This window comes from Cyprinodon tularosa, unplaced genomic scaffold, assembly GCF_016077235.1.
Source record: "Cyprinodon tularosa strain WSP-4 unplaced genomic scaffold, ASM1607723v1 ctg528, whole genome shotgun sequence".
In the NCBI taxonomy this organism is placed as follows: domain Eukaryota; kingdom Metazoa; phylum Chordata; class Actinopteri; order Cyprinodontiformes; family Cyprinodontidae; genus Cyprinodon; species Cyprinodon tularosa.
The window spans coordinates 836,946-863,427 of record NW_024039261.1 but is presented as its reverse complement, the minus strand read 5'-3'; the positions used below and the strand labels follow the sequence as shown (position 1 = coordinate 863,427).

Here is a 26,482-nt window from a genome sequence, read left to right as displayed (position 1 = left end):
CCTCCTCTCCATTAACTCTCCAGATTGTCAAGTACATTTTCAGCCTTGATAAACTCTTGTCTCATGATTGCATGTTGCACAATACTTAACACTATCAAATTGCATTTATGGTTTAGCAATGAGTTTCTCTTTACCAGCTTTCTGCATTCATCCATCCATGTTGTTAGAAATATGACAAACAGGTGGAGTTTAAAAATCCAGTAAGGTGAACAGTTGTTCAAACATACCTAATAAACTAGATTATGATTGAATAGGTTGGGATGTCATGGATCAGTTGTAAATTATTTTCTTGTATTGAAACCGCAAACTCTGCTGCCACCTGGTGGTGAAATATTAGCACTTGTTTAGTTTCCACATGGAATGCATTAACCCATTGTTTAAGCAAGTGAAAGTTCAGTGTAGTCAGATGTTGGTAGTAGCTAGTTATATTTACTCAGTTACATTTACTTAAGTAACTTTGTGAAAAACTAAATACTTTTTGGAGTAGTTTTACAGCACTGCACGTTTTACTTTTACTTGAGTAATTATGTGATAAAGTATCACTACTCTTACTTGAATAAAATGTCTGGCTACTCATCCATTGTGAGCAGCTTCACTTAGCAACAGATGTGCACCACTGAGAGACACTGTTTTTTTTTTTAAACTCAAAACTTATTAGTTATTTTTTTCCATCTGCTATGTGCTTTCAATTGGAGGTTGAGTGAAAATAGAGTAAACAGTAGTAAACAGTTTACTGTAATTAAACCTATCCTACACTGTAACTATTGATTTTGTAAGTTAACTAGTTAAAAATAAAAATAAAATTTTGTTAGGATCATGGTTAGTCAGTAGATCTGTTACTCAGTGCTTGACTATCCTCTTTATCAGCTACTTTTTTACTAATTTCTTTAAAGGCTCCTTTTTACTTCAAAATTTTTACTTTTAAAAATATGTTGAAGTAATGCTTGAGTCCAAATTCTGGATACTCTACCCACCTCTGGGTGTAGTTCATTCTGAAATGTATCAAATGACAGACATTACGAAAGCACAAGAAAGGAATCTTAATAGATAAACTGACTGTGTGTGCAGGCTCTCATTATGAAATGAACTGTAACACGTTCTAATGTAATCTGCTGCATCTACAACTCAACATGTGACTGTGTTTATGTATGCTAACATGCTCCAAAGTTTCTCAAAGAAGAATGTAACATATGGAGAACATCCAACTGTGTTCATTTGTCTGTGTGTGTGTGTGTGTGTTTTTTTTTTTTTTGTCCTGATGGAATACAGGAAGGCAGAAATGATTAAATACAAATTGACGAGGAATTCGGTTATCTTTGGAAGTTTCTTCAACTTCTTTGCTGTCCTGCACTGAAAAAAAGCTTCATACAAACTATTCCTGATGGAATAAAGATCCGTCATGCTTATATATTAGCCGAGAAAAATTTTGACTTTTTTGCTTACGCAATGTAGAAGAATTTACATGAGAAAAGTAAAGGTTGTAATAGCAGATTAGATACCATCAGGCAAAGTGCTGACGTGGTAAACTTAGAGGCCAGAAGGTAAAGTGGATCTCTCATGGATTTAAAAGAAAAAAAGTGAAACAGACCCCATTACAGTGACACCAAAACAAAAGGTAGAATATTTCTTCTATTTTAAGATAATGAACTGAAACACCATATACTACACCCCTGATATGGCAGTATAAGTACTCATCTGATACTCACTGCATGCTGTGCTGAGGTTTCATAACAAACTGGACTCAACTGGACTAGAACAGGTTAAAGTCGAGGCTTCCATACAAGTAATGAGCAAACTGGGATCTGGATGAACCTTCTGATGTTTATCCTTTTAAATCTCTCGTTACTGAAGTGGGAAACAACCAGTTTTGACAGGAGCAGGTGAAGGTTAGACTGTGTTTGCGCTCAGCGGGGGCCAAAGTTATCGCCCACTCACACAAGGTTAACTAGTCACATCTCAAAAAGATGTACAAATGGTAATGCATTTTAAAATGGAAACACATACATGACATTTAGCAGAATACTTTTGTAACCGAAGTAAAAAAACAAAAAGTTGAAAATATAGGAAGAACTCTGTTCTAATGCAAAAGACCTAACAAAAGCATGCCTGTATACATGGAAGAGCTTTCAAATAGATAAATCCAAATAATAAAAAGAGAGACATGCACTTGCATTCTGCCTCCTTTACTCTGATACAGCTAAATTAAATATTAGAAAAACCGCTTCCATTTTAAGTCACCTTTTTAACAATGAAGCCAACTTGTGTGTAACTGAATGGTAGTATTTATCCAGCTGTTTTCTGTTTTCTCCAGACGACTGTTAAAGTACATTGGTATACTAACAGTACCATGAAATCTAGCCACAATGTGTTTTTGAGAAAAATAATTTTACAAAGGAAGCCTTAAAAAGATATGTTTGCAGCATAACACAATCCGTGAAGAGGATCCCACAAACACGAGGGAACATGTAAAACCAGACTTATACTTCAAGCTAAATGCAATGTAATCCTGAAAGACAACCTAAAATAGGCTGCACGAATACTTGAGACTTGGGTTAAAAATTGTAAAACATCTGGCTAAACATCAAGCTAGAACTATGGTTAAATGGTTCATATCAAAACATATTTTTTAGTAAAGTGGCCCAGTCAATGTCCAGATCTAAGCCATAATTGAAATCTGTCACAACAATCTGAAAATTGTTGTTGACAGACATCTTCAGATTTATAAACGTAAAACTGTCTTTTGTTGTTTCCACATGATTAAGAACATTTTTAAGTTGTCCACTGATAACTTGTGATCAGAATTGAATATTTTGAAGTTTATGGTTTAAACATGACTAAACATGCAGAAGGTCAAGGGGTAGGAATACTTTTGGAAGAACCTACAGTTACAGATCCAAAATCTTAAAGTAAAAGCTGTTGGAGTTTTTTCATTGAAATCCTTGGAGAGAAACATCTGAGAGGATTTATCACAAAAGAGCATTATCTAAGAATACAATGTTTTAGATCATACTTTGTTATTTACAATGTACAGTTCCAAAAATTGAAATTAAACATAAAAATTTTCAATGAATGATGTAAATTACTTGTGTGCTATTTAATACTCTATTGAATGAAGCAATACTTTGAAATGAAGCTGTGGGCAGTGCTGACTGGACTTTTTGGGAGATACACTGCCTCTACAGGTTCTGTATTTACAGAAAACATGTACAGTAACTACAAAAGGTAAATGTCAGAAAAAGGACAGCAAAGCTTTCACTCGCAATGACTACTTACTGGAAAGTAGCTGCCGAAAAATGGTACTGGTATATTTTTGAGTAAATTCCTTTTAATTGTGTTTTATAAGATTGCAAAGGTATGCGTGAGATTATCATTGTTTCAGAACTTCTCTTAACAACATTTTAAACATGGTTTTTAAATCAAATCAGATCAGCTATATAGGCCTATAGCTATTCAATGTGGATACACTCACACAGAGAAAAGCTGCAATTAGAAAATGTTTGCTCAATTCAATATTTTTTTTACAGGTAACACGGTCAGATTGGTTAACATTTTTCTCTCTAAGGAAAACCAGCTGATTGCATGGACTCATTGACTCTTTGTGATCCCTTACACCGGACATGCATGTAAAGAGAGGAGAGGATAACTCATTTTTAACAAACAGAAATCTCCAGCATAACCAGAGTCAGTGTGAGTGGCCAATTGCAGAGGCCGAGTGTGGTTGAAAGAGACAGAGGCAGACATACAGATACTGACATGATTGACATAAGATCTTTGGCACTCAGGCCCCTGCAAAAGACTGTGGTGCTGAAATTTACATTCGCTCGGATGAGTAACCTAGGAGAATGGTTAGAGTAGTCTTCCCCGAAAAAAGTGCCAAGGCCAAGCCTGGAAGCGAAGGAAAAGAAGTTAGTGGCGAGAAAGGAAGGAGTGGTTATGGAGGAGACTTACCTGATGATTAGAGTGGTCTTCGCCCAAAAAAGAGAATCTAGTGATGATTGCAGAGGAGATGTTCTTAACGGTAACATGCTGTTGGAAGAAAATTCCCTAAAGATGCACCAAAGTAGGGAAGAAATCACAGCTGGAAGAGAAGTGCTAAGGATGCACTGAGTGGTGAAAAGCAACGATGATGCCCTGCGTGTACACTTCAGATGCGCCAAGAGGACAGATGTGCTAAGTGTGTTTATGAGGATCATTTATGGAAGTTCAAACGTTTAATGAATCTGATGAGCCGCATTCTTAAAAGTACACATTGGGACCAATGAGTAGATCTAAGAATGCACACTCGTCTTGATAAAGAAGACAATGCAGAGGCAAGGAACAAGGTTGAAAGGGAGCATAGGAGGCTTGGAAAAAATACATCAGAATTATAACTGGCATCTGCCAGGGTGAAGGCATATGGGGGTGACCGATCCACATGTCGAATGATGGCTTGAGTGGGAGATGGAGGAGTTGGAGGTTACCCGGAGCTGTGGATTCCTGCAGGTGAGTGGAGAGATGCGATGGAGAGGTCAAGCTTGTCAGTGGGGTTGACAAGCAAGGAGGAGGAGAAGAGACTAATGATATCTGGCAAGTACAGAGTGGAGGAACCAGTGGAGAAGCTGAGGTCGAAGTGGATGGAAGGCGACTGGAACAGGAGCGGGATGGAATGAAGTGAGCGTGAGACAGGCTTGCGTGAACCTATCGTGGTGAGTCCGAGCCAGAGCTAGGAAATCAGTACGAATGGCCAACAGTGCTTGATGCTCACAAATGAGGAACTGAGGCTGACAACTGAACATTCGCTTTTATTTGGGAGAGAAGCTACAGCAGGATTTAAATGAAGGAGATCTTGAAATATGATTGGCTTCGGAGCAGGTGCGGTCTCGATGTTGATTGGCTGAAGCTGAAAAAGGGACCTAGGTGGACCAGGTGAACCTGAAAAGAGTCCTTCAGATTGATTTTCGCTTAAGCTTCTTTTAACAAACATATACTCTCAATGCTTTTTACAGTCAATTAATCAACTCATACAGACCAATAACTGAAAAGAAGCCTGGCTGTCCATGGTAGCAACAATGGAAAGTCACTTGCATTTTGTTTGTGAAATTTTAATAATCTCTCATACAATGAATGCATGTAGCAACAGCAGGAAGGAAAACTCATTTTTAACATAAATAAATCTCAAACAACACAAGACTCATAGTGTAAAATTTGAAGTTTGGTTCAAACGAGAGGAGCCTGATAACTGAAATGTCTTCCTGCTATTTTATTTATTGAAATCTTAGTAGTTATGGGATATGGTGCTATGTTTAGAACAAATAATCCATTTTAAACTGTTTTTTGGTCTTTTAACAACAGAATTTTGTCAGTTATTGTTGAAACTACCAAAAAAACCCTTTGAAAAAAATATTTTTAATAACCCCCCAAAAACCCAACAACAACCAAACAACTTTTTTTTTATCCGACAAATAATGAAGTGGGGGTAATTAAACATTGGATGAGAAAAAGCTTGGTTGGGTTGGGAGGGAAAAGGCAACTTGCAGGTGAAGCAGCTTGTTAACATGTAGAATTAAACATGTGTTTTTAGGCTGTGGACACATGTAAAAATGTTATGTTTTAAAATGTATGTCACAGAAAAATAACACTCCAAACTATAACTGTCATCATAGCACTTTGGCAATCAGTTGATCAGTTTATGATAGAAACTTTTTTTTTAAACAACAGTCTATTTATAAACCCTCTATCAGTTGGCAACAGTGACACGTTTTATTTCTTTTCCATCCAACAATGTGAACCACACTGCCACAGTTCATATCAGCAATCCTGCTGGATCCAGCCAAAGCAAGATGCACTGAGTCAATACAGTAAAAACTATTGCACATATCAATCATTAATCAAAGCCCTCTAATAGGAGTAAATGCAGAGGCAAAAACTGACATAGACTACAAAAAGTAGTGGCTTGTTGGATTTGTATCCTGATCCTGTGTAATTAATTTGTATTTTTTAGTAATTTAGATGAAACCAATACATGTACAAGGTTTTGTGACAGCCAAGGCACACATTGAATAATAAACAATGTAAAAATGGAAAACAATTATACACTGGTTTCCTCTTTTTCCCTAACAAATATCTAAATAGTATCCAAATAGTGTACATTTGTGATGATAACTACCTTTTTTTTATCCCTTCTTCTCTAGAGAATATCCCAGGAATAGTGAGATTTGATGGGGATATGCCTTAATCCCAAACATTTTGCTAAACTTTCACAGGGTTTTTAAATGTATTTGCTCGTATTTAGCTCCATTCATCTTCCCACCATCCAACACCAATGCGTCTGGTAAATAAAAACATCCCCACATCATGATGTTACCACCTACCCAGTGACAATTTCAATTCAACTCAGTTTATTCATATAGTGCCAATTGACAACACATGGCATATCAAGGCACTTTACAGTTCACCAGATCATCCAGTCAAATTGATTCAAAGTGTTCTATTTAAGGAAAACCAGTTGATAGCATCGACTCATTGACTCGAATGCAATCCTTCACACTAAGCGTGCTTATAGCGACAGTGGAGAGGAAAAACTCCCTTTTAACAGGAAGAAACCTCCAGCAGAACCAGTCTCAGTGTAAGTGGCCATCTGCCGAGGCCGACTGGGGTTCAAGGAGACAGAAGCAGAGATACAAAAAGCAACTGTAAAAGGCGACTCCGTCCAGGAAACACACAGCCAGGCAGACGAGCTCTGAGCCAGCTCCCATGTCAGAGGATGAAGAGAGGACATCCAGCCAGTCACGATCAGAGAAACAGGAACACACTGGAAAAACAGGCCGATCTCCAAGATGTTTAAACAAAGGTGTTGATGGCAGCAGCACAGCTGATATTACTTTCCAGGGTGGCGTCACAGCCAAACAGGAGCAGACGAGGCAAAGCTACTATAAGAAAAACAGAGAGAGCAGAACATTAGAGATTGAACTAACAGATTCTGCAGAGTGGGAGTGTTCAACTACTTTTTTAAATGTTTAATGATGTGGCTTTAAATATCTCCAAATCTTCATTCCTGACCATTCTGCTGTGTTCATTGGTCCTCTATGATGTTTTTGTTAACGGATGTTCCATGTTAATTTTCTTAAGCCTCAGTTCATATAAGTCTGTATTACACACAGGTGGCCCACATTTGCCTAGGGTGACTTATGAAGGCAATTCCAAATTAAATGTGTACAATGATGCTGTATTCTTTGTTCTACTTTATAACTCTAACTGAATAACATGCATGAACACTTTTGATTGTAATTTGGACAATTTTAAAAAGTGTCATGGAATGTAAATATTTTGCTAGTTTAATTCACCATACTTAAAAGCTGAGGAAGAAAATAAGGACATTAATGACATCTGAGTGAGTGATCATACAATCAGCTGTCCATCAATATTCTTCATGCATTGTAAATACCACAAAGATTTACAGCAGCTGTGATTTCATTTTACAAGGGTAGCAGCAACAGAAACCATTATGCAGGAAGTCCAAGACGCCTAGAGTAACAGGGCGGTTGTTTTTCAACACTATGTTTACAAGAGAAGCTGCTCCATCTTAGGACTATCCCTAAAATAGGGGCTCAGCGGTTGGGTTACAAGGAGGAGTTTTATTTCTCAGGGGCCGCTACCAGGTGGGTGCTTTCAAAACCTTCCTGTTTTTGTGTCAGTTTAAGATGATTTGATCATTGCATGATTACATCACAGAAACATTTATGAAGCTTTTGAACTATGAGTAGGTTATATCAAGAAAAAAAATATGCGTAAAATAAGATAAACAGGTTCATGGCAACCCTGAATTCGATTCAAAACATCGTCCTTTTTAGGAAAAAACTTTGCCCATATCTTAACGGTTAGAACGAGCCTCAACGGTGAGAGTATATGGACCTGTGTGTGTTTTTGCGCCCCTCCTCCTCTCCTCAAGTGAAAGCCGGCGGTGATCATTACTGGCGCTAAGCGCGTTCAACTGGAGAGACGCACCAGGAGCGCCAAGGCGCAAACACAGCAAGAGCCAAGATGTCAGTGGAAAGGATATTTGACGAGTATGGACATTTCAAAAGGTAAATAAAATGCTCTTGATTAAATATACACACACATATATATATTTTGCTTACTTAATAAAAGCCATATGCTACATTTGGATATATTATGACGTTCAGATCATCTTAATAACGCTATTTAAAAAGTAAACACCGACAACCTAACCTCATTCATCTACAATTATCCTGGGATTTTATTCCATATGTTTTTAATTAGATAAAACTTGTTCCTTGATAAAAAAAATATTATATATATATATACGTTTGTCGGATTTTTTGTGGACAAATAAAGCATTTTAAAGTTGTGATTTGAAATTTTGGCAGTGGCAATGGGAATTTTAGCAATGAATATGAAATGTGAACTTCTGTTTCCAGTTCAGCTGTCTACAACAGCTTTAATAAGTTCCCTAAGAAAACTGTCACTGAACCTTTTCCACTATTGTTCACCTCAGGATCAAAAACATCAAAGTGTTAAACATATTTGGTATCAGTCTTTCTGAATCCGTTTTTCGTTAAACATAAATATTGTTGTTATTCCTTTTACAAAATAATGTCAAAAACTCAAGCAGATGGGATTGGGAACACATCCGCTTTCAAGTTTTCAATAAAAGCATCCCCTTAGGGGGATGCAAACACTTACCATGTTTCATGGTGAGGATGGTGTGTTTGCAATAATACATGTCTGATTAGAGTACCTAGCTGATGCCTCATATTCTTTCTGTTTTACATAATTTATATCGAATTGTAATGAACCTCTAATGGATTTATAAAGTGTCTTTGGCCTGATAGAGCTGTAGATCTTTCTATCATCTCCACACATATGTTGTTTTTGATTTCCTCATTAATAAGTGCTCCCTTTTCCTGGACAGTAGATTTGGGTGGTTTTGATTTTTTTTTTAAATCTTCTAATAATGAACATAACAGCAATTAGTTAAAAGAAAAAGAAAAATTTTTTTGCTTTATAACCACAACTATATTTTATTTATGACATTATTTAAGACCTATCTGTTTCATAATGCCTCTTTATTGCAATTTTTCTGACCAATCTCTTCAGTCTTTACAGAACAGCTCAGTTTAAACAACCTAAATTAAATTACACTTGGGGGCTCTATTTCTAATTAGTTCCACTATTAGCTTCACTAATTAGAAATAGAGCCTAATTAGTGAAGCTAATAGTTAAACTAATCAAAAATAGAGCCCCCAATAGTTGAACTATTAGTTGAACTACTTGAAGGTCCCGGGTTCAAATCCTGGCCCGGGGTCTTTCTGCGTGGAATTTGCATGTTCTCCCTGAGAATGCATGGGTTCTCTATAGGTACTCCAGCTTCCTCCCACAGTCCAAAAACATTGACTGTTAGGTTAATTAGCTTCTCTAAATTCTCCTTAAATGTGACTCAAGCTGGGATTAAGCGTGACAGAAAATGGGTGGATGGATATTAGCTCCACTGCGTATCTTTATCAGAGAAAACACGGGAAGCACAAATGCAAACAATATGTTTCAGTAATCTGTTTGCAAGGAAACCCAACATGTTTATTTTGCAGAAGTAGACTATAGAATACAATTTCTGTCATAATGTGACAACTTCTTGAGTGGGTTAAAGCAGTGTGAATTCCTTTCAGTAGATAGTCCTATTAGGATTTCTGGAACAGTGTGCACCTATTATACGACGTTTATTATATGTATTTTAAACATCATGCTATAATCATATTTTCATGTTTTAATGTCTCTCCAGGTTCCAGGCTTGTCTGTATTTCGCTGCAGTCTTCCAGGCCATAGCATGTGGAATCCACTACCTTGCCTCGGTTTTCCTGGTCGAGACTCCAAATTTTGTGTCCATCGTGCCAGGCAACATCACCGATGTCCTGTATGGCAACGCTACAGGATCTACTCTGGAAAGTATCTTACCTCTCATCAAACCAGCTGGTGGCCCCTTGGTGGTTAGAACATCTGAGGGGGAACAGTGGGAGCTCAGCCAATGCAGCTGCGATCTGCGTATCGCCCCTCAGAACTTTACATATGACTTTAATGGCAACAAAACCACCAAAGAATGCAGTGGGAACTTTGTTTACGACCACAGCGAAGTTTACCAAAGCATTGTGACAGACTGGGACTTAGTCTGTGAAAAGGAGTGGTTAGCCAAGCTTTGCCAGCCAACCTTCATGCTTGGAGTGCTGGTTGGAGCAGTGCTGTTTGGGGATATTGCTGACAGGTGAGTGATGGCTTCAGAAAGGGAACAGAAAGATGGCTGATTCCACACACCCTCACATGATTTTACATCTTTTTTTTTAAAACACGTTTGTTGTGAATTATAGTTCATTGTTTTACAAGGATAATAGAAACAGTTACGAAGGAGTCAAGACACATAACTATTGAGTTCTATATGAAATATTCACATGAAGTGAACATTAAAATGACTCCTTGTTTATGAGTCCAGTGGATTTAAATAGAGGGAAAGTGTTTCAAGCAACACTGGTTGAGTTTAGATGGATAAAATGACATGACTAAACAGCTGAGAATTGGAGGGTCAGCATTTGTAGGAGTGCTTGCTTGGCATGTAGTCTGCTAAATGATTTAAAAGGGTTCATGCTGACAGATCTGAGAGAGCTCTAATTATTTTCTTGGAAAGGTTCCTCTAAGATAAACCATATTCTTATTACATCTAGAAGTAGTATCTCACCTGACATGTAAAACATTAAAAGTAATCATTATAGACTTTATTAGTTTCCAAACCTCCTTTTACCGATTTTGGTCCTACATTAACCTTTTGTCAGCTTTTGGGATTTATTATACCATATCTGAAGTTTGATTAGATTGAAACATTTTCACTATTCTAAATAAAATAATTCTGATATTTAGCAGAAAAACTAAACAATATATGCTGTTCTGGGATTTGGAGAAAATCTGAAATATTAACCTGCTTACCTCAGTAAAAAATTTGCTTTTTTTTCTCTTTTCATCAAACAATGGCAGCAGAAGGTTTTAAATTTACTAAAATATGTAAGACCCAGAGAGGTACTCAGGGGTCTGTAGTTTCAGCTAACATGTTGCTGGACACAGAATCGGGAGAACTTATCATGGAATTGTTCCAGTGAAGAAATGCTTCCTTTAAGGTTAACTTTTTCTCTAATTGTTAGGATTTTATTGGCTTAATCAAACTTGGGCTTTTGCCATGTTTTTTTTTTTAACTAAAAAAAACAGCCAATGTTGACAAGTGACTTGAAGTTGTGGTTAGATAAAAAAGTGTAAAAAGCTTTTTTGTTGGCTGGGAGAAAAGCATGAACTAGTGTTGAAGTCCAAAACCAAACCAGACGAACCAAGGGGTATCGAGACCTAGACCAGACCAAGACCTTTAGAGGACAAGACCAAGACCACGGCCATATAAGGTAATGGTCTTGGTCTTGGCCTCAAAATGTCTTGGTTTTGTCTTGATCCTTAATCTTGATGGGTGTGGATCTTTACTTCACCATAAGCATGAACTGAATTAAGGAAAACACGAACTGCAATTGAATTTACATAATATAGTTATATTCAGAAGAAACATTTAAATTATTAAAAAAATTTATCTCCATGTTATCGCCTCCTGGTATATTTGCAAGGTTTAAAAGCAATTTTAAATACGGTATAATTTTAGTAACTAATTTGAACTGCCAAAAAATTTAATTAAGAAAAAGGTAATAACGGCATTGTTGCATGAAATAATTAATTAGGTATTCCATTGAGATGAGTATTTAGTTTTTGCAAACAAACACATGAGCACACACGGATATGTGTAAAAAAAAAAAAAAAAAAAAAAAAATATATATATATATATATATATATATACATATATATATATATATATATATATATATATATATACATATATATATATATATATATATATATATATATATATATATATATATATATATATATATATATATATATATATATATATATATATATATATATTATATATATAGTGTGTTTTTTTTTATTGACCACTTCATAACCCACCACTCAGATAGCAGTAACAGGGGGATAAAGGCTCTTGCTTAGGGACCCAGAGTAAAAGCATGTAGGGATTGAACCTGGCCACCCCACAGTAAATGCTAATATTCTTACCTGAACTGAATCAGTTGCTCTGTCCATGCTGATTGTCCAATCCCTTTTCCACTCTTTGGTTTTGTCTCTCCAAAAGATTCGGTCGTGTGAAGATCATGATGCTCACAAGCCTGTGTCAGTTTGGATTCGGGGTCGCTGTGGCGTTTTCCCTGAACTACTACTTTTTTGTGGTGCTTCGCTTTCTGCTCGCCATGGTAAGTTCAGGGTTTACTAGAAAATACCAGTTGTTCCGTGTATGTAAATTCAGCTCACATTTGGTCAACTTTAGTATCACAACATTAAAAGCCTTTTAAGGTTGGGAAATGTTGGTTTTACCACACTGTGGTGGAAGTAAGGAAGAAAACCAAGATAAAGCTTGGCAGTGTTGCCACCAGACTAACAGGAAGTATATGTTGAGTTATCTGGTTCGTTGTTCCTCAAATGAAGAACACAATAACATTGAATCCATTTATATGTATTTTTTTATGTACCTTTTGTTAACAAATGTTCTCAGACAAATCTCTAAGATTGTGATGGAACAGTTGTTTTTATTTCAAGTTGAAATGAAAGAATTTTGTAAATTTTAGTTGGTTGATTGGTGGCACATTGTTTTATTTATATCAGAGTAAAATTTTTGGATAAAAATCCAGTCCACTCAAAAAATGGGAAAAAAGAACATCTTTTTTGTCATCTGTGATATTTGTGAAAAATAATGAAGAGTTCAGAGGATCTTTGCAAGGCGGTGCCAGTGATGTGTGAAATCTTGTAAAAATAAAATTGGAATATAGATAAATCTATATTTAATTCCCGAGTGTAATTTTCATCTTTTTAATATTTCTTTGTAAATGCTGCAATATATAATCTTACATTGTTAATCCTTGTTCCTGTTTTTCTTCACTGCTTTATTAGTATTTCCTTATATAACCATGGATCCTTTCAGCAAGACAGCAGAATCACATGTACATTGGCCACCATGTGAGTGAAATAAGTGTTTTGCAGATTAGTCTCACATTGAGATGGGGAGTTTTTCCTACCCATGGACCAAACATCTATGTGACAACATACAAAATATAACCCTGCTATTTATGTATTTGGTTTGGCCCATGCATTATTTTGGGTGACATGCAAGATGTTTAAGATTAAATAGAATCTTATATGCTAGGACGTTTTTAGAGTTCGGCACATTTAACTTCTACAATTCACAGTATGTGCATGCCCCCCTACCCCCAAGAAAACAAGAATTCTAAAGGCTGGGACACACATGGCAGTAAGTTGCACTGAGGGAAATCTTACGTCAGCCTCATTCTACCAGTGCTCCCCTCTCCTCCTCATCAGCTACAGCTGTTGTTTTTCACATAAAAACAGACGTTCAAATACTCACAACTGTAACCACACAGCTTTATAGCCGTGAAGTTCGGCTTTGAAGACTGACTGCTGTACTGTCACATAATAAAAAAAGCCATTATGTTTTGAAGGGCTTTACCTCCTATGGTAGAAAAGAACTTGTTACTAGTATTTAGAGAATTAAGGAAAAATCAAGCATGTTTTTAAGATGTTTTCAGTTGCATTTATTTAAACTCTGAGCTTTATTCTAGTGTAAAGCTCAGAGTAGTGGCAGTACAGTAGGTCATTTATACTTCAAAGAGTTGACTATGGGGTCTAAAAGAGAGGACAACATTTGAACGCTTAACAAGTTGACGTTTTTTAGCCACGCAGGATCAAAAGGAACCTATGAATGTTTTTTTTTTTTTTACTCTGCCATTTTAACTGTGATAACTGTTAAAATATTTCTTCTGTTATGTTCCCCTTTCTTCCTTTCTCTTTGTTGTTGATAGGTGTCCAGCGGCTACTTGGTTGTTGTATTTGTGTATGTGACGGAGTTCACTGGCAGCAAGGTGCGAACATGGACCTCCATGCACATCCATGCAGCCTTTGCTGTCGGCATCATGGTGGTGGCTCTGACCGGTTACCTAGTCCGAGTTTGGTGGATCTACCAGATCATCCTCTCCGTATGCACCTCACCCTTCCTGCTCTTTTGCTGGAAGTTCCCTGAGACGCCTTTCTATTTAATGGCCAAGGGTCGTTACAAGGAGACTCAAGCCCTGCTGGACATGATAGCCCGCTTTAACGGGCTTGAGTGTCGACTTAAGGCGGAGGATCTCCTGGAGCCGGCGAAGTTGGAGAACGGCAAACCTCTGCTAGAGAAGGAGGGAGAGGAGAAGCCTGCGCAGTCAGAGAAGAAGCTATCCTTCCTGGACCTGTTTGGCAGCTGGAGGATGGTGGGCCGTACATGCACAGTGTGGGCCATCTGGTTCATTGGCAGCTTGGGCTACTATGTGTTCTCTCTAGGCTCAGTCAATCTGGGAGGAAACCAGTATGTCAATCTTTTCCTGGCAGGTGAGTGTCTGTTGGGGAGATTTAAATTTGCACAGAAAAGGCACCTTTTTGTTTTAATAAATTATTTAGATTAAGGTCAAAGTTTTTTTCAAGAAGATATGAGAATGCATGCTATACAGATACAAATTTACTTACAGGAGTAAGTAAGTACATTTACAGGAGTAGACTTTACTATACAGTAAATATGGCCATTCCTGAAGCAGGAAATAAAGTAAGACCTTTCTCACCATGCAAAAATTGGCTGAAAAAACATTGAAAAAAAACATGATTTATGTCCAAATTACATCTACATTTGGTTTCAAAGTGAAATTTGAAGAGCCATAATTTTCAGATGTCTATCATGGGACTGACATTTTTTTCAGCAAATAACAGCACACCATAGTTATATTAAATAATACAAAATATAAGATGGAATTTAAAAACTCCACACACAGTATATAATATATAAAGGTAGAGAAACCTCCCACTGCCAAACATCTGTCTGTAAAGAATTTACACCATTAAATTATTCCAAAATTGACCAATCATGTTACCTCATACTAATGCTTTAATCTGCATTTATAACGATTAAAATCCTTGCAGGTTAGGTAGTCTTTACATGCAAAAAAACCCCAAAACAAACCGAATATAACAGTGATGTCACTGCAAGTTGTATAGTTTACAGCTCCGCAAATTCCAAAAATAAAGTTATGAACAAATAGATGTTTTTATATGGCCATTTTTTCAGATAAAGTGGAAGGCATTTCAAGTGACATAAAGCTATCCTCATAAATCATAAGTCATAAATGTTACACGAATATTTGACAAAATGGCCTCCATTTTTTTATGTCCAGATCAAAATCAAATACTTCTAGATACAAAAATATGAATGGGAATAAAAAAAATGTATTAATAACAATGAATTATGGAGCTCTTTCTCAAAATGTTGAGAATATTGTGTTTTTTCTTTAATTTGTTCATGTTTACAATAGTTTTAGTCAGTGGTACCTAAACTTTCCACTACAATAGTTCTATGATGTTTGAGTGAGAACAACTGCTGCTGTTGTCCAAGTTAGGGTTGTTTACAGCTGTGTGGTAACGGAGCCAGAAATGTACAAAAAGTCTCCTCAGCTAAATGGTTTCCGCATCGTATCTAGTAAAGGAAATAAGATTTCTCGAACAGATCACAGATGCACTGCTCATATTATCTCATTCTCAGAGAAAAGGGTCGTTCCAAGGTCTCGTTATCTCTTTACGTAAGCTACCAGTTCTTCCAAAAACAAAAAAACAGAGCTTTCGTCTCTCAAAAAAAAAGTAGACTTGGTGTACTGACAACTGTTCCTTGACTAAATCTTATTTCTCAGTTTATTTGATCATAGTTTTCACTGACTTTCAGAGAATATAAAAATATTGGTCTTTTAGTTTCTTTCTTCTTTCAATGTTTGAACTTATTTGCCATGTTATGTTGGACTTAAATTGTTTGGTTAAAAAAAAAAGAAGAAGAAATTGAACTTTATTGATGTCAAAATGGAGAAATTAACTCTGCATTTAACCCATTCCTTTGGGGAGCAAACCATCTCAGAGCACAAGCGCACTGCTCTCACCACTAGGCCAACACTCCCCTTTAATTACTGTTTTTCATTTTAAACAACAAAATAAAGAGAACAGATTTGTTTATTCTTGTATTTCTGGGCCTTCTCTCAATACCTTGAAGTCTCTGCCACTAGTCAAACATCAGTTGGTTATTTAGATCTGCTGGATTAAATATCACTATGTCAGTGGCATGACAAACCTTTGACCACATGGCTGCTGTGACTGGTTGTTTCCAGGTGCAGTGGAACTCCCCTCTTATCTTATTGGCTGCTTTGCAATGGACCGGATTGGAAGGAAGAAGACTTGTGCTCCAGCTCTAATCCTGGCTGGGGTTGCCTGCATGCTCATTATCGTGGTCCCTGCTGTACGTATGCAGATGTATTGCACAGTATAAGCTCCAATGTTACTAAAAGTAGTAATTTGACGTGACTGATTAGGCCTCCTCGAAATATTTAGTAGATTCATCCAGCAACATTTTGTGGGGCAAATCTATGCCTGTACCAATGTTTAAAGAGTCAATATGTAAAATGTTTTTACCAAAGCAGTAAGGGGGGTTTAGCTGTGTATTAATATGCAACATTTATTTATTTCTTCAATTTATTAATTTTTTTCTGCTTAGTTTTAAGTTAGTGCTCTGAGGTTCTGGTTGATTACTGTTTTCTACTATGATATTTAAAACTTCCAGTCTAAAATGTGTTTGTACTCTGGTCTCTGACCCACATTACTCATGTTTAGGGTTGCCCTAGCAAACAACTTGCACTAAACATTTGAGTAAATATAACCTTTGACTACCAATTTAGAACAGAGCAAGTTAGACATGAGGTGACTATATTCTAACTGAACAGTAGGAACTGGACACACAATTTGTTGCATATTATTTATATTTCTATATTTTCTGAGTCTACTCACAAGAATATATAGCAACACAAATACTATATATTGGCTTTACTAAAATATCCTTAGTTAAATGTCTGCATAATAACTTCTAGACGAAAATCATATACCCCTTTTCCATTGGCTGAAAAACCGGTTTAAAACCGCGAACAATCAGCTTTTTTAGTGGCAGTGGGAACAGCTCATTGATTCGACAAACGACCCGGGTTACACCACCTTCAAATGGTTAAGCTCCCATTGGCACAGCGGGAACATCAGACCCGTGTCGACCTGCTAATTTATATGATACCAATGAGTGCAACGATCGTACGTCACAATATCGGGCGAGTCTAACAAGATAATCCAACAAGACAAAACAACTCTGCTTACATCCGATTAACATAGTGCAGCACTGGTAAGAAGGATTTGGAGGGACAAAAGAATGAAGCAATAAAGCACACTTACTTCGCCCTGGCTTCTTACATGTTGCTCTCAATTGTTTACTTTCCTGATTTCTGTCACACTGGTGACATCATCAACGCTAACCCTTTGTAATGATGTCACTAGACACGCAGCAGTGACCATACAGCTTGCCAGCAGGTGTCAGACCCAGATTTTTTTGCTGAAAAAGGCAAAATTACAAAGTTAACATTATAAACTTGCTTGGGCATCTGATATTAGTAATTATCAGGGCTTTAACTTCTAACTATGGCTAAACATAGGTCACCTTTTATATATAGTAAACAATGCAGTCCCATACCTTCAATCTGGGATTTCCAAATGGCTGCCAACATTTCCAAATAAGGTATTTTCTGTGACAGAGGTGAGACAGCCTTCTGTGCTGAAAATCATTCTCCCTTGAGCTATCTTGCAGCCCGAAGGGACGGCAGACATTTTGTTAGAATGTACCTCCAAGTAAATATAGTTCACTTTTATTACGTTTTTTAGTTCTCTGTGTGTACTCTAACTACATGTTATCTACATTGCATATAGAAAAAGGCAAACTTGTGTGTTTTCATTCGTCATCAAACTAACCTCAGTTAATTGCAACCTTTTATGGTTTTGTTTGGTCACAAATTGGTGAAAAAGTAGAAATTATGACTACGAAAGCCGAGAGTGGTCGTGCTCGACTTTTTTTTTTTTTTTAGTATCTTATTATCACTTTAAAAATTCATTAATGAATTGTTTTTTCAAGATAATGATGTATTTATCTTGTTATCACAATAAAACAGTTATGATTTCTTGAGATAACGAGATGATTAACCTGTAAGAGTAGTGAATGAGGCTGGCCAACAGCCCTGGATTCCCAGTCCATCCATGCCTGTGGTGCCCATAGTTGTGCAGTCGCAGTACCGTGTGTGCGCAAAGAATCAGTTTTTTTGTTTCTTTTTTCTTTTAACTCATTGTCAGGTTGTGGTGTCTGACTGATGGATTGCATTGAATTAGGTAGAAACAGATCTAACTGTTTTTTAAAGAAAATCTTTAATCTGGACTCATTTTGGAGGTCAATGCATTTTATCCCTCTTACAAGCGTAACAGCGGGGCAGTTCAGAAAACACCCGGCGCTACTGCACCGGAGGCATAGGTCTAATTGGTTATGAATCAAAGTGGAAGCAAATCTTCCCACCCCCAACGTCGTGTTGTTGCATAAAAGTTAAACACAGGATTATTTACAGACTTACACATGGACTGCTGTGTCTTATAATTATAAATCCTCTCCCGCTGCTGTGGCATTGAAGGATGTAATCAGTTTTAACACACAACAATCATCTCATTATCACAAGAAAACGGCTTTCGTTATCATTAGATAATGAGAAAAGTTAGATAATGAGAAAACCACTGTGAAAAAGTATCAGAGGGACACGACCGCTCTCGGCTTCTGTATATGAAAAATTTGTCAGTGTAGTTAAAAATCTGCCAAGTCACTATCACACTTTTTTTGACCTTGATTTTAAAAAACAGCACTTTATTAAACGAAGAGGTGTAAAGCTGAACATCTGTTTTTATCTTAGTGGTTTTCCAAAGCCGTTCTATGTTTTCAAACTAGGAATGACAGCCAACGGTTTTTCTGTACATTCAGCACTATGTTTAGACTTTCAGGGTACATTTGGTCGTGCCTATAGTAGGGAGAAAAACTCCCACCTTCCACAAGTAACCCTTTTGACAGAAAGATTGCTAATGTTTTGCTTTAGCACAGAATGCTGCTATACTTTAAACAGTGTTGTGTTAAGCATTGAGTCACAGTATACATGATAAAAACAATAGTTTGTTCCCCAAATGAATGCACCCCAAAATCAAGGTAATCAAATTCATGGAAAATATAAAAATTACACACTTGAAGTCAGTTGTATAGTTTGATTTGTTCCACTGAATCAAATGAAGCAGATTAGATAAGCTGTTTTTCAAAACCTCATTGGCTTATTAGTGTTTTAACTCTAAACATCTACATGCAGCCAGATGTATACATAAAACAACTCTGTCATGTTTGCAGGACATAAACGCTCTGGCTGTGGCTCTCAGTATGATTGGAAAGTTTGCTGTGGCAATTGCCTTCGGTCTAATCTACCTGTACTCTTGTGAGCTTTATCCAACTGTCATCAGGTAAGAAAAAAAAAATCAAGCATGCTAAAAAACATGTAATTGTGACTTGTTTTAACAGCTACTTCTACACCCCCAAACATTATACAGTAATCAGAGCTCTGATCGTCCCCCCGATAACATTCTTGATGCCTCTGAACCTTGTAGTCAGTTGATAAAGATGGTAGCACTGATGTCAATTCTCTTATAGATATTTTATTTAGAATAATTAGTTATATATTTTTGTCACTTTATAAGGAGATAATTGTTTTAATTTATTGTACTGTGGACGTACCTTCTGCAGGTCCCTGGCAGTAGGTACTGGCAGCATGATGTGCCGTGTTGGCAGTGTGGTGGCTCCTTTCTGTGTTTACCTGGCTGATGTCTGGGTTTATCTACCTCAGGTATGCACAACCTTCTCATTCTTTCTGCAAACTATTCAAAGAAAGTCTAAGGGCTGGATTTACTAAAGCTTTACATCTATAAAAAATGTGCAAACATGGTAGCATGAACACAAAGGATCTACTAACCAGATGCAAATCGGATTGCATCCCTAAAATAAGTAGAACATCAGGCACAGTCCATTTAGCATGTTTTTCTTAGCAAAGAAAATACACTAAGCATTAGAATGTCATAAATACTGGAGGGATGATGTGCAAATTTAAATGCAGCCCTCAATAAAATTTATCAACCAAATGTATCTTTATTAAGTACGTTTGAAAGTCAGGTACAAACTTGCGAGGTACATGTAGCGTGGTCAGTGTTCATTGAGGGGAAGTAGCACTGACAGACAACAAGTAGGGGAACAGTCTATGCCAAATTTTTTACCAAGGCTCAAAACAAACAATATCTTCTTAGTTAATCTTTTTTTTATAGTCACAACACTAGAATCTAAATTCTTAGAAAAAAAATATATAACAAAAAAACAGAATGAGATTAATTCTTTTTATTACATATATTGAAACATTTATTTTACTTTTTTGTCTCGCGTCGTTAAATATATGAAAAAATCCAGCAATTCACAAATGTTTCATTCAATAGTACATATATTTTTTCTAAACAAAGCCATGGTTCGGATTAGATAATATGATCACAGTTACTACAGCTTTACCATCAAAAGGTCATCTTTTTATCAACAGTTCTGTATGTTGGTCTCCGGACCTCCAGGCATCTCAATTTTTATGCTTTTTCAATTAAAGGTATACTTTTAATTTATTTTTTATCACATTTTTTTTGCAGCTCATTGTGGGAATCCTGGCATTCATCATTGGTGTGTTGACCTTGCTCTTACCTGAGACGTTGGGCAAACCTCTACCCTCCACCTTGGAAGAGGCAGAAGCTCTTGGACGTGACCCCAGTAAGAAGAAGTCAGCCACTGATAAAGATGCAGAGGATGGGATGGAGCTGAGCAAACATGAAGCTAAGGCCTGAGCTTTTATGCTGCTTGGAAACCAGGGCAAAATTTTGGAGGAAAAATAAACTGACGAATGAGAGACAAGCAAACAATCACAGGTTTAATGGATTGAAAAAAAAAAAATAAACTTTCAACAAAATGCTTGAAATTATTATTATTTTTTGTTGTTGTTGTTGTTGACATTTTGCTTTGCAAAGTGACCAACATTTTAACCTAACATCTTTGACTTACATGTATAACTATTTGTGTGATCAATGGAGTATGTATGCGTGATGTTTAAGTATGTGTCTGAGACCACAGGAAAATGTGTCATAATAGCATTAGATCAATTTTAGCCTTATTTTTGTATTTGATGCAGATTTTTAAAGACTTCAATATTAGGATAAAAAGCCATGCCAATAAGCTGAACTTACCGGTATTTGTACTCAGCCAATTTAAAAAAAATAGACTCATTGATTCACAAATCAGTTTTTGACAATTTAGCACTGTTGAATGTATCATAATATAAGAAGTGCCTTTTTGTTTTAAAGTTTTTTTTGGTACTAAATCATCTCAGGGCATTCAGACAACTGTGAAACTAGGATACTAAAAGTATTACAGTTTAACATAATTTTGACTGCCTTATTTCTTCCTTGGCCATAATGCTATCGATGTGTTTACCTTTAGAACCTAAAATATGTTCTATCTGTTTGTATGTTTTGTTAGTTGTAGCTGTTATTGAAACCATTAGGTGAGTTTTTCATGTGCTTGTATTGTTTTTTCAGTCTATATGCTAGATATACTCGGAGAAATGCACATCGTGTGTGTTCAGGGGTCAGGATATAATCTCCAGATGTTTGGACCAAATCCAGGAACAAACTCCAGTTTTGAGGTGATATATATAGTTTCCAGTCCAAAGACAGCATTATGGGAGCAATGGTGTTCAGAATTCAGCTCTACAATCATATGATTGTTTTTGCACCAATAGCTTCTTTGCTATTTTTGTAATAAAAGAACAATACTTATAATATAGACCTCCTTAGGAAAACAGAGCATTTGTTATACAGTTTTATGTTTCTGCTTCAGGAAACTATTTTACAGTGATACTGAGAAGAGCAAAAGTAATCTAAATAAAGACTGTTTCATAAAAAACTTGTTAAGTGAAATGATTTCTAAGCTCTAATGTGACCTTCTCATCTGTTTCCTGTTTGACGAGGTTAAACCGAAGCAGCAGAAAGTTCACTCTCCCTTCTCCACCCTACACATAAAGCAAATCTTTGTATTCAGCTTCTGAGTGGAAAACTGCCCATGAAATACCTGCAAGTCTGTGTGTACCTGTGTTTACTTTTGTGAGGATGGAAATTTTAAAGTAAGCGGCTACAGTTGAGCCTTAAATTTTCCTGCTAATGTTAGCCACCGCTTCTGTCCACAGATGGGGCATAAAGCTCATTTCTGTATCAGAACAGGAAACTAAAAGGCAGCAATTTTGTGGACATTTGAGTTTAAGTTCACTTGCCACACCCATGCTTTATCACTGCCAGTTCTGTAGAATTAAGAAACTGATTCATTCTAACCTGCCTGACATCATGAAAGAGGTTGAAAAATTTTAAACAGCAGAAATTAATTCGCTCTCAGCTAATATCTTTCTAAAGTTGATGGACGACAACATTTCAGGTCAAAGTGGTAAAATAAGTGGTAGTATAAAGGTTTTCTCTTGTGATGAAAGAGGCAGACATGCAGAGGGGGATAAATGCCTTAACATTGGGCGTCTTGCTGCAAAGAGGTGCTTTAGTAAGCTGAGATGAGCTATGAGTCTATGCAGGACAGCTATTCATTTGTGCAAAAATTAATTATCAGGCATATTATTGTATTCCATCTACATAAATACCCATGTTTCCATCTATACAAACACCCATGTAAACACCCTGTGCAATAACCCATATATAATAACCCTACTATAATAATAATAATAAAAAAAAGCTGCCATATGTGGATGCACTGTATATATCCCATGCACCTTTTTTTTCGTTTGGGACCTTCTTCTTCTCCTGACTATTTGAACTGATGTAACCAGTACACAGTAAATGTTGCATTGTTAAAGCAACACTTTGAGTGTTAAAGTAACACTTTGAGAGTACATGTGGTCCCACACTAATTCAGAGTGGTATTTAATGGACTCTTGAGTGTTACTTTAACACTGCAACATTCACTGTGTACATTTCTCCATTGTGAGATCAATAAAGTCAAACAATCAATCAAAAATTAGCTGCAAAAGTCTGAGGGCATTTATTTCAAGGACGTAAAATGATGGAATGCATTTGTCATTTTCACCTGTAGTAACATTGCAAATGCAGCTTCATGACCTTGACATAACATGATACATTTGATGAAGGTATCATACAATGTTTTCCTTCCTGAGAATTTTATCTTGAATGCAAATGATTACAAAATAATAAATTAAATTGATATGAAAAAAACAATACTGAAAATATTACTGCAACAATAAAAAAACATCAGGTTTGGGTCAGTAGGATGAGTTCTCTTGTACTTTGCAAGCCAATATCCTTGGACATTAAAGAAGCACAATGCAAAATGTTGTCCAGTTTTGATCAAATCCCTCATTTTGCTGCAGATCTTCATAAAGCATTATTTAAACAAAAAAACTGCTGGATATTTACACATTGTCAAAAAAAGTATCACAGCTAAACACTGTTATTTGGTAAACTTGATTTTTTTTTTCACCTTTGGAATTAAAATAAGGCTCCCAATATACTTTTAGCATGCAACTCATAACCTTGCCATACTGACAAGGAGAGGTCTTTCCAAACAACAAAACTATTCTTAAATACTCTCTGCACAGTCTAACTCAGTGATTCATGCACATCTAGGTGGAATTCTCTGAATTCATAATAGATGCACAAGGTTTAACCCTCATTCATACTTTATAAAATCTTGCAATTTAATTAAATGTTATAGACTTGTCTTATAACAACTGATTTCAAAACTGATACCAATTGTGCTCACAAAGGTTCCAGTCTCACGGTTACAGGAAATCCTTAAGATTTGGCACTTAGAAAAGTTCTGGACAGCTAAAATACAAACAAAGATTATGGCACTTGTTTCTAATCCACGACACAGATCGATTTTTATAGCATAAGCAGTTTTATGAAAGATTGGGAAATGTCTCTGAAGTCTTCTCCACCATTTAATGTATTTCCCAAGTAGTCCTATCGTAGTTGTCCGCTAATCTCTCCCGGAGATTTAAACTATGAAGATCTGAAAATCCTCTCAACATGCTCCAGTAAAAACAGATCATAAAATACTTTGAGCTTATTATTATTCCCATCTGTCCTCGGCCAGCTTTTAAATACATATTTTTTTTGTCTCTTTAAGTTCCTCAAGTCCAAAGTGCTGGGCCTTTCAGAATAAGAGCCTGAAGACTGAAAACTGAATTCTCAAAAATAAAGGTGCTGACATCCAAAAGATGGATAACACATCCACTATTCCTCTGGCTGCCTCATTCTTTCTTTAGGCAGTTTTAGCTTGATCTTTTATTTGGCTTCATCCCCTGTGTACACAGTCATCAGGGATGGTCCAGCCAGCTGTTGGCGTCCTCAAGGTCTGAGTCCAACTCCTCATCTTCATCCAAAGGTTCTGGTGTCCGAAGAGCCAGTTTACGCAAGAAATCAGGCGGGTAGGCCGGAGGACGGGAGACAGACCTCAGCCCAATTTTCCTCTTCATGAGGTGAAACTGGTCACGGATGAAGTCGTAGAACTCGTACTCATACCGCATGCGGTGGTACAGAACCTGCAGGGCCTCCAGAGTAGGAGTATGCTTACGGACCGTACCGGTCAAGTTCCCCATTTTTCTATATTCTTTGAAAGAGAAAGGACAAGAAAAAAAGATATTGAGGTTTATACAATAGGCCAGAAAATACAAATTCAATATTCTGTTCTACTTTATAAGCATTTTTTACTAGTAATGCTCTTATTTACATACACAAAAGGAGCTATTTGGATCCCAACCTGAATAACCATGTATGGATAATGATGTGTAAAAAAAAAAGAGGGACCCCTATTATTTCTTTTAAAAAGAAGAGAATAGTTTTGCTGTCATAAAAACAATGTATGTCTGAAGTGAACATTTTGAATCGATTTTTGGCCATTTATTAGCAACACAGGAAAAGATGAAGTATGCTCATCCTATTATCTGCCTACCTGTATATCCTTTTATTTTTACTTTTGGATACTTTCTTGATTTATTGCTGTGAACAACATTTCTTAAAGGGATAGTTCGGGATTTTTGACATGAATCTGTATGGCATCCCCATCACCAGTGTCATGCAATCACACTGACTTACCCCTGGCAGCATCCTGTGAGCAGAGTTCTCGTCCAGCTTTGGTCAAGACGAAAGTAGTCCGGCAGGTTTGCTAGACCCAGCGAAATAAAACGTTTCTCTTCCCAAAACATTATGTGTTCAAAAGAGTGATATTTTTGCATCCCAAAAACATTGTAGTGGAAAAAGTCACACGTCGTTATCACTTGGTCCTATTTTCTCTCTGTTCGTATCAGTGCGCCGTCATTCTGACAGCGAGCTCAACTTTCATCAAACATCAAACCTGCAGGACTACTTTCGTCTTGACCAAAGCTGGACGAGAACTCTGCTCACAGGATGCTGCCAGGGGTAAGTCAGTGTGATTGCATGACACTGGTGATGGGGATGCCATACAGATTCATGTCAAAAATCCCGAACTATCCCTTTAACTCAATCAAAATGCACAATTGATCATATGAATTGCAGTTTATATCTAAAGTTGTAACGCTTTATTGTCTTTATTAAATAATAATAATAAGCTTTAAGTTCACAGCTACAACTTCTTTATCAAAACAATAAAAAAATAAAATAAAATACATCCGCCGAATGTTTAGAGTGGTGCAGAATAAAAGCCTTAATTTTAAAGTTCAATGTGTAGCTATCACCTTTACTGAAATCTATCAGCATGGATGCACCCACCTGGGCTTTTGTATATATTGAGGACTCCAGAGAAATAATGGGGTAAGAGCCTCTCAAGCATTAGCAAAACATCCTCCAGCTCCTCCAAGACACCAACGAGGAGGTAGTTCTCCAGCACATTTTGCTTGGCCCTCTCCAAAGCCCACACTCCGGGCTCTCTGTAACACATCAACAAATTATAAGTCAGAATAAAGAACAATTTTGTCATTCAAGTATGTAAAATATTACCAGAACTGTAAATTTACCTGCATTGAGGATGTTGTCCACAGAAGTAGGGAATGATGTAGAAAACTCGGGGATTGGAGCATTCTGGGTAATTCTCTAGAATGCACACATTTATATCCTGAAGGTAGACAAAAATGGGGATTTTAGTATTACAGCACTTATTTCTACATGTTTGTGTTGTGTAATTACCAATCATAACCACTAGAGGGACCCCTTCACTTTGATAAACCCACCCAGGCTGACATATGGTGAGTCATCAGGCTTTGCCAAACAACATTATGTGCAAGAAGATAAGGTCAGCCCT

The 26,482-nt window shown here is 36.7% G+C and overlaps 2 protein-coding genes across 3 annotated transcripts in view; one reads left to right on the top strand and one right to left on the bottom strand.

Annotated features, from left to right (window-relative positions):
* Positions 1-7,609: 7,609 nt before the first annotated feature.
* slc22a16 (solute carrier family 22 member 16) lies at positions 7,610-21,086 on the top strand. Its single transcript, XM_038304193.1, has 8 exons — positions 7,610-8,063; positions 9,776-10,252; positions 12,224-12,341; positions 13,962-14,523; positions 16,332-16,459; positions 19,460-19,569; positions 19,850-19,949; positions 20,785-21,086. The coding sequence occupies exons 1-8, from the start codon at positions 8,020-8,022 to the stop codon at positions 20,974-20,976; spliced, it is 1,731 nt and encodes a 576-aa protein (XP_038160121.1). The 5' UTR covers positions 7,610-8,019; the 3' UTR covers positions 20,977-21,086.
* A 2,114-nt stretch (positions 21,087-23,200) lies between these two features.
* Positions 23,201-26,482, bottom strand: part of usta (uronyl 2-sulfotransferase a) — a 63,141-nt gene continuing 59,859 nt past the window's right edge. For both annotated transcript variants that reach the window (XM_038304194.1, XM_038304195.1), the window contains 3 exons: positions 26,199-26,296; positions 25,954-26,111; positions 23,201-24,814 (listed from right to left, as the gene is read on the bottom strand). In XM_038304194.1, the coding sequence (XP_038160122.1) occupies positions 24,522-24,814; positions 25,954-26,111; positions 26,199-26,296 (549 nt within the window). In that variant the 3' untranslated portion in view covers positions 23,201-24,521. The remainder of the gene's footprint in view (positions 24,815-25,953; positions 26,112-26,198; positions 26,297-26,482) is intronic.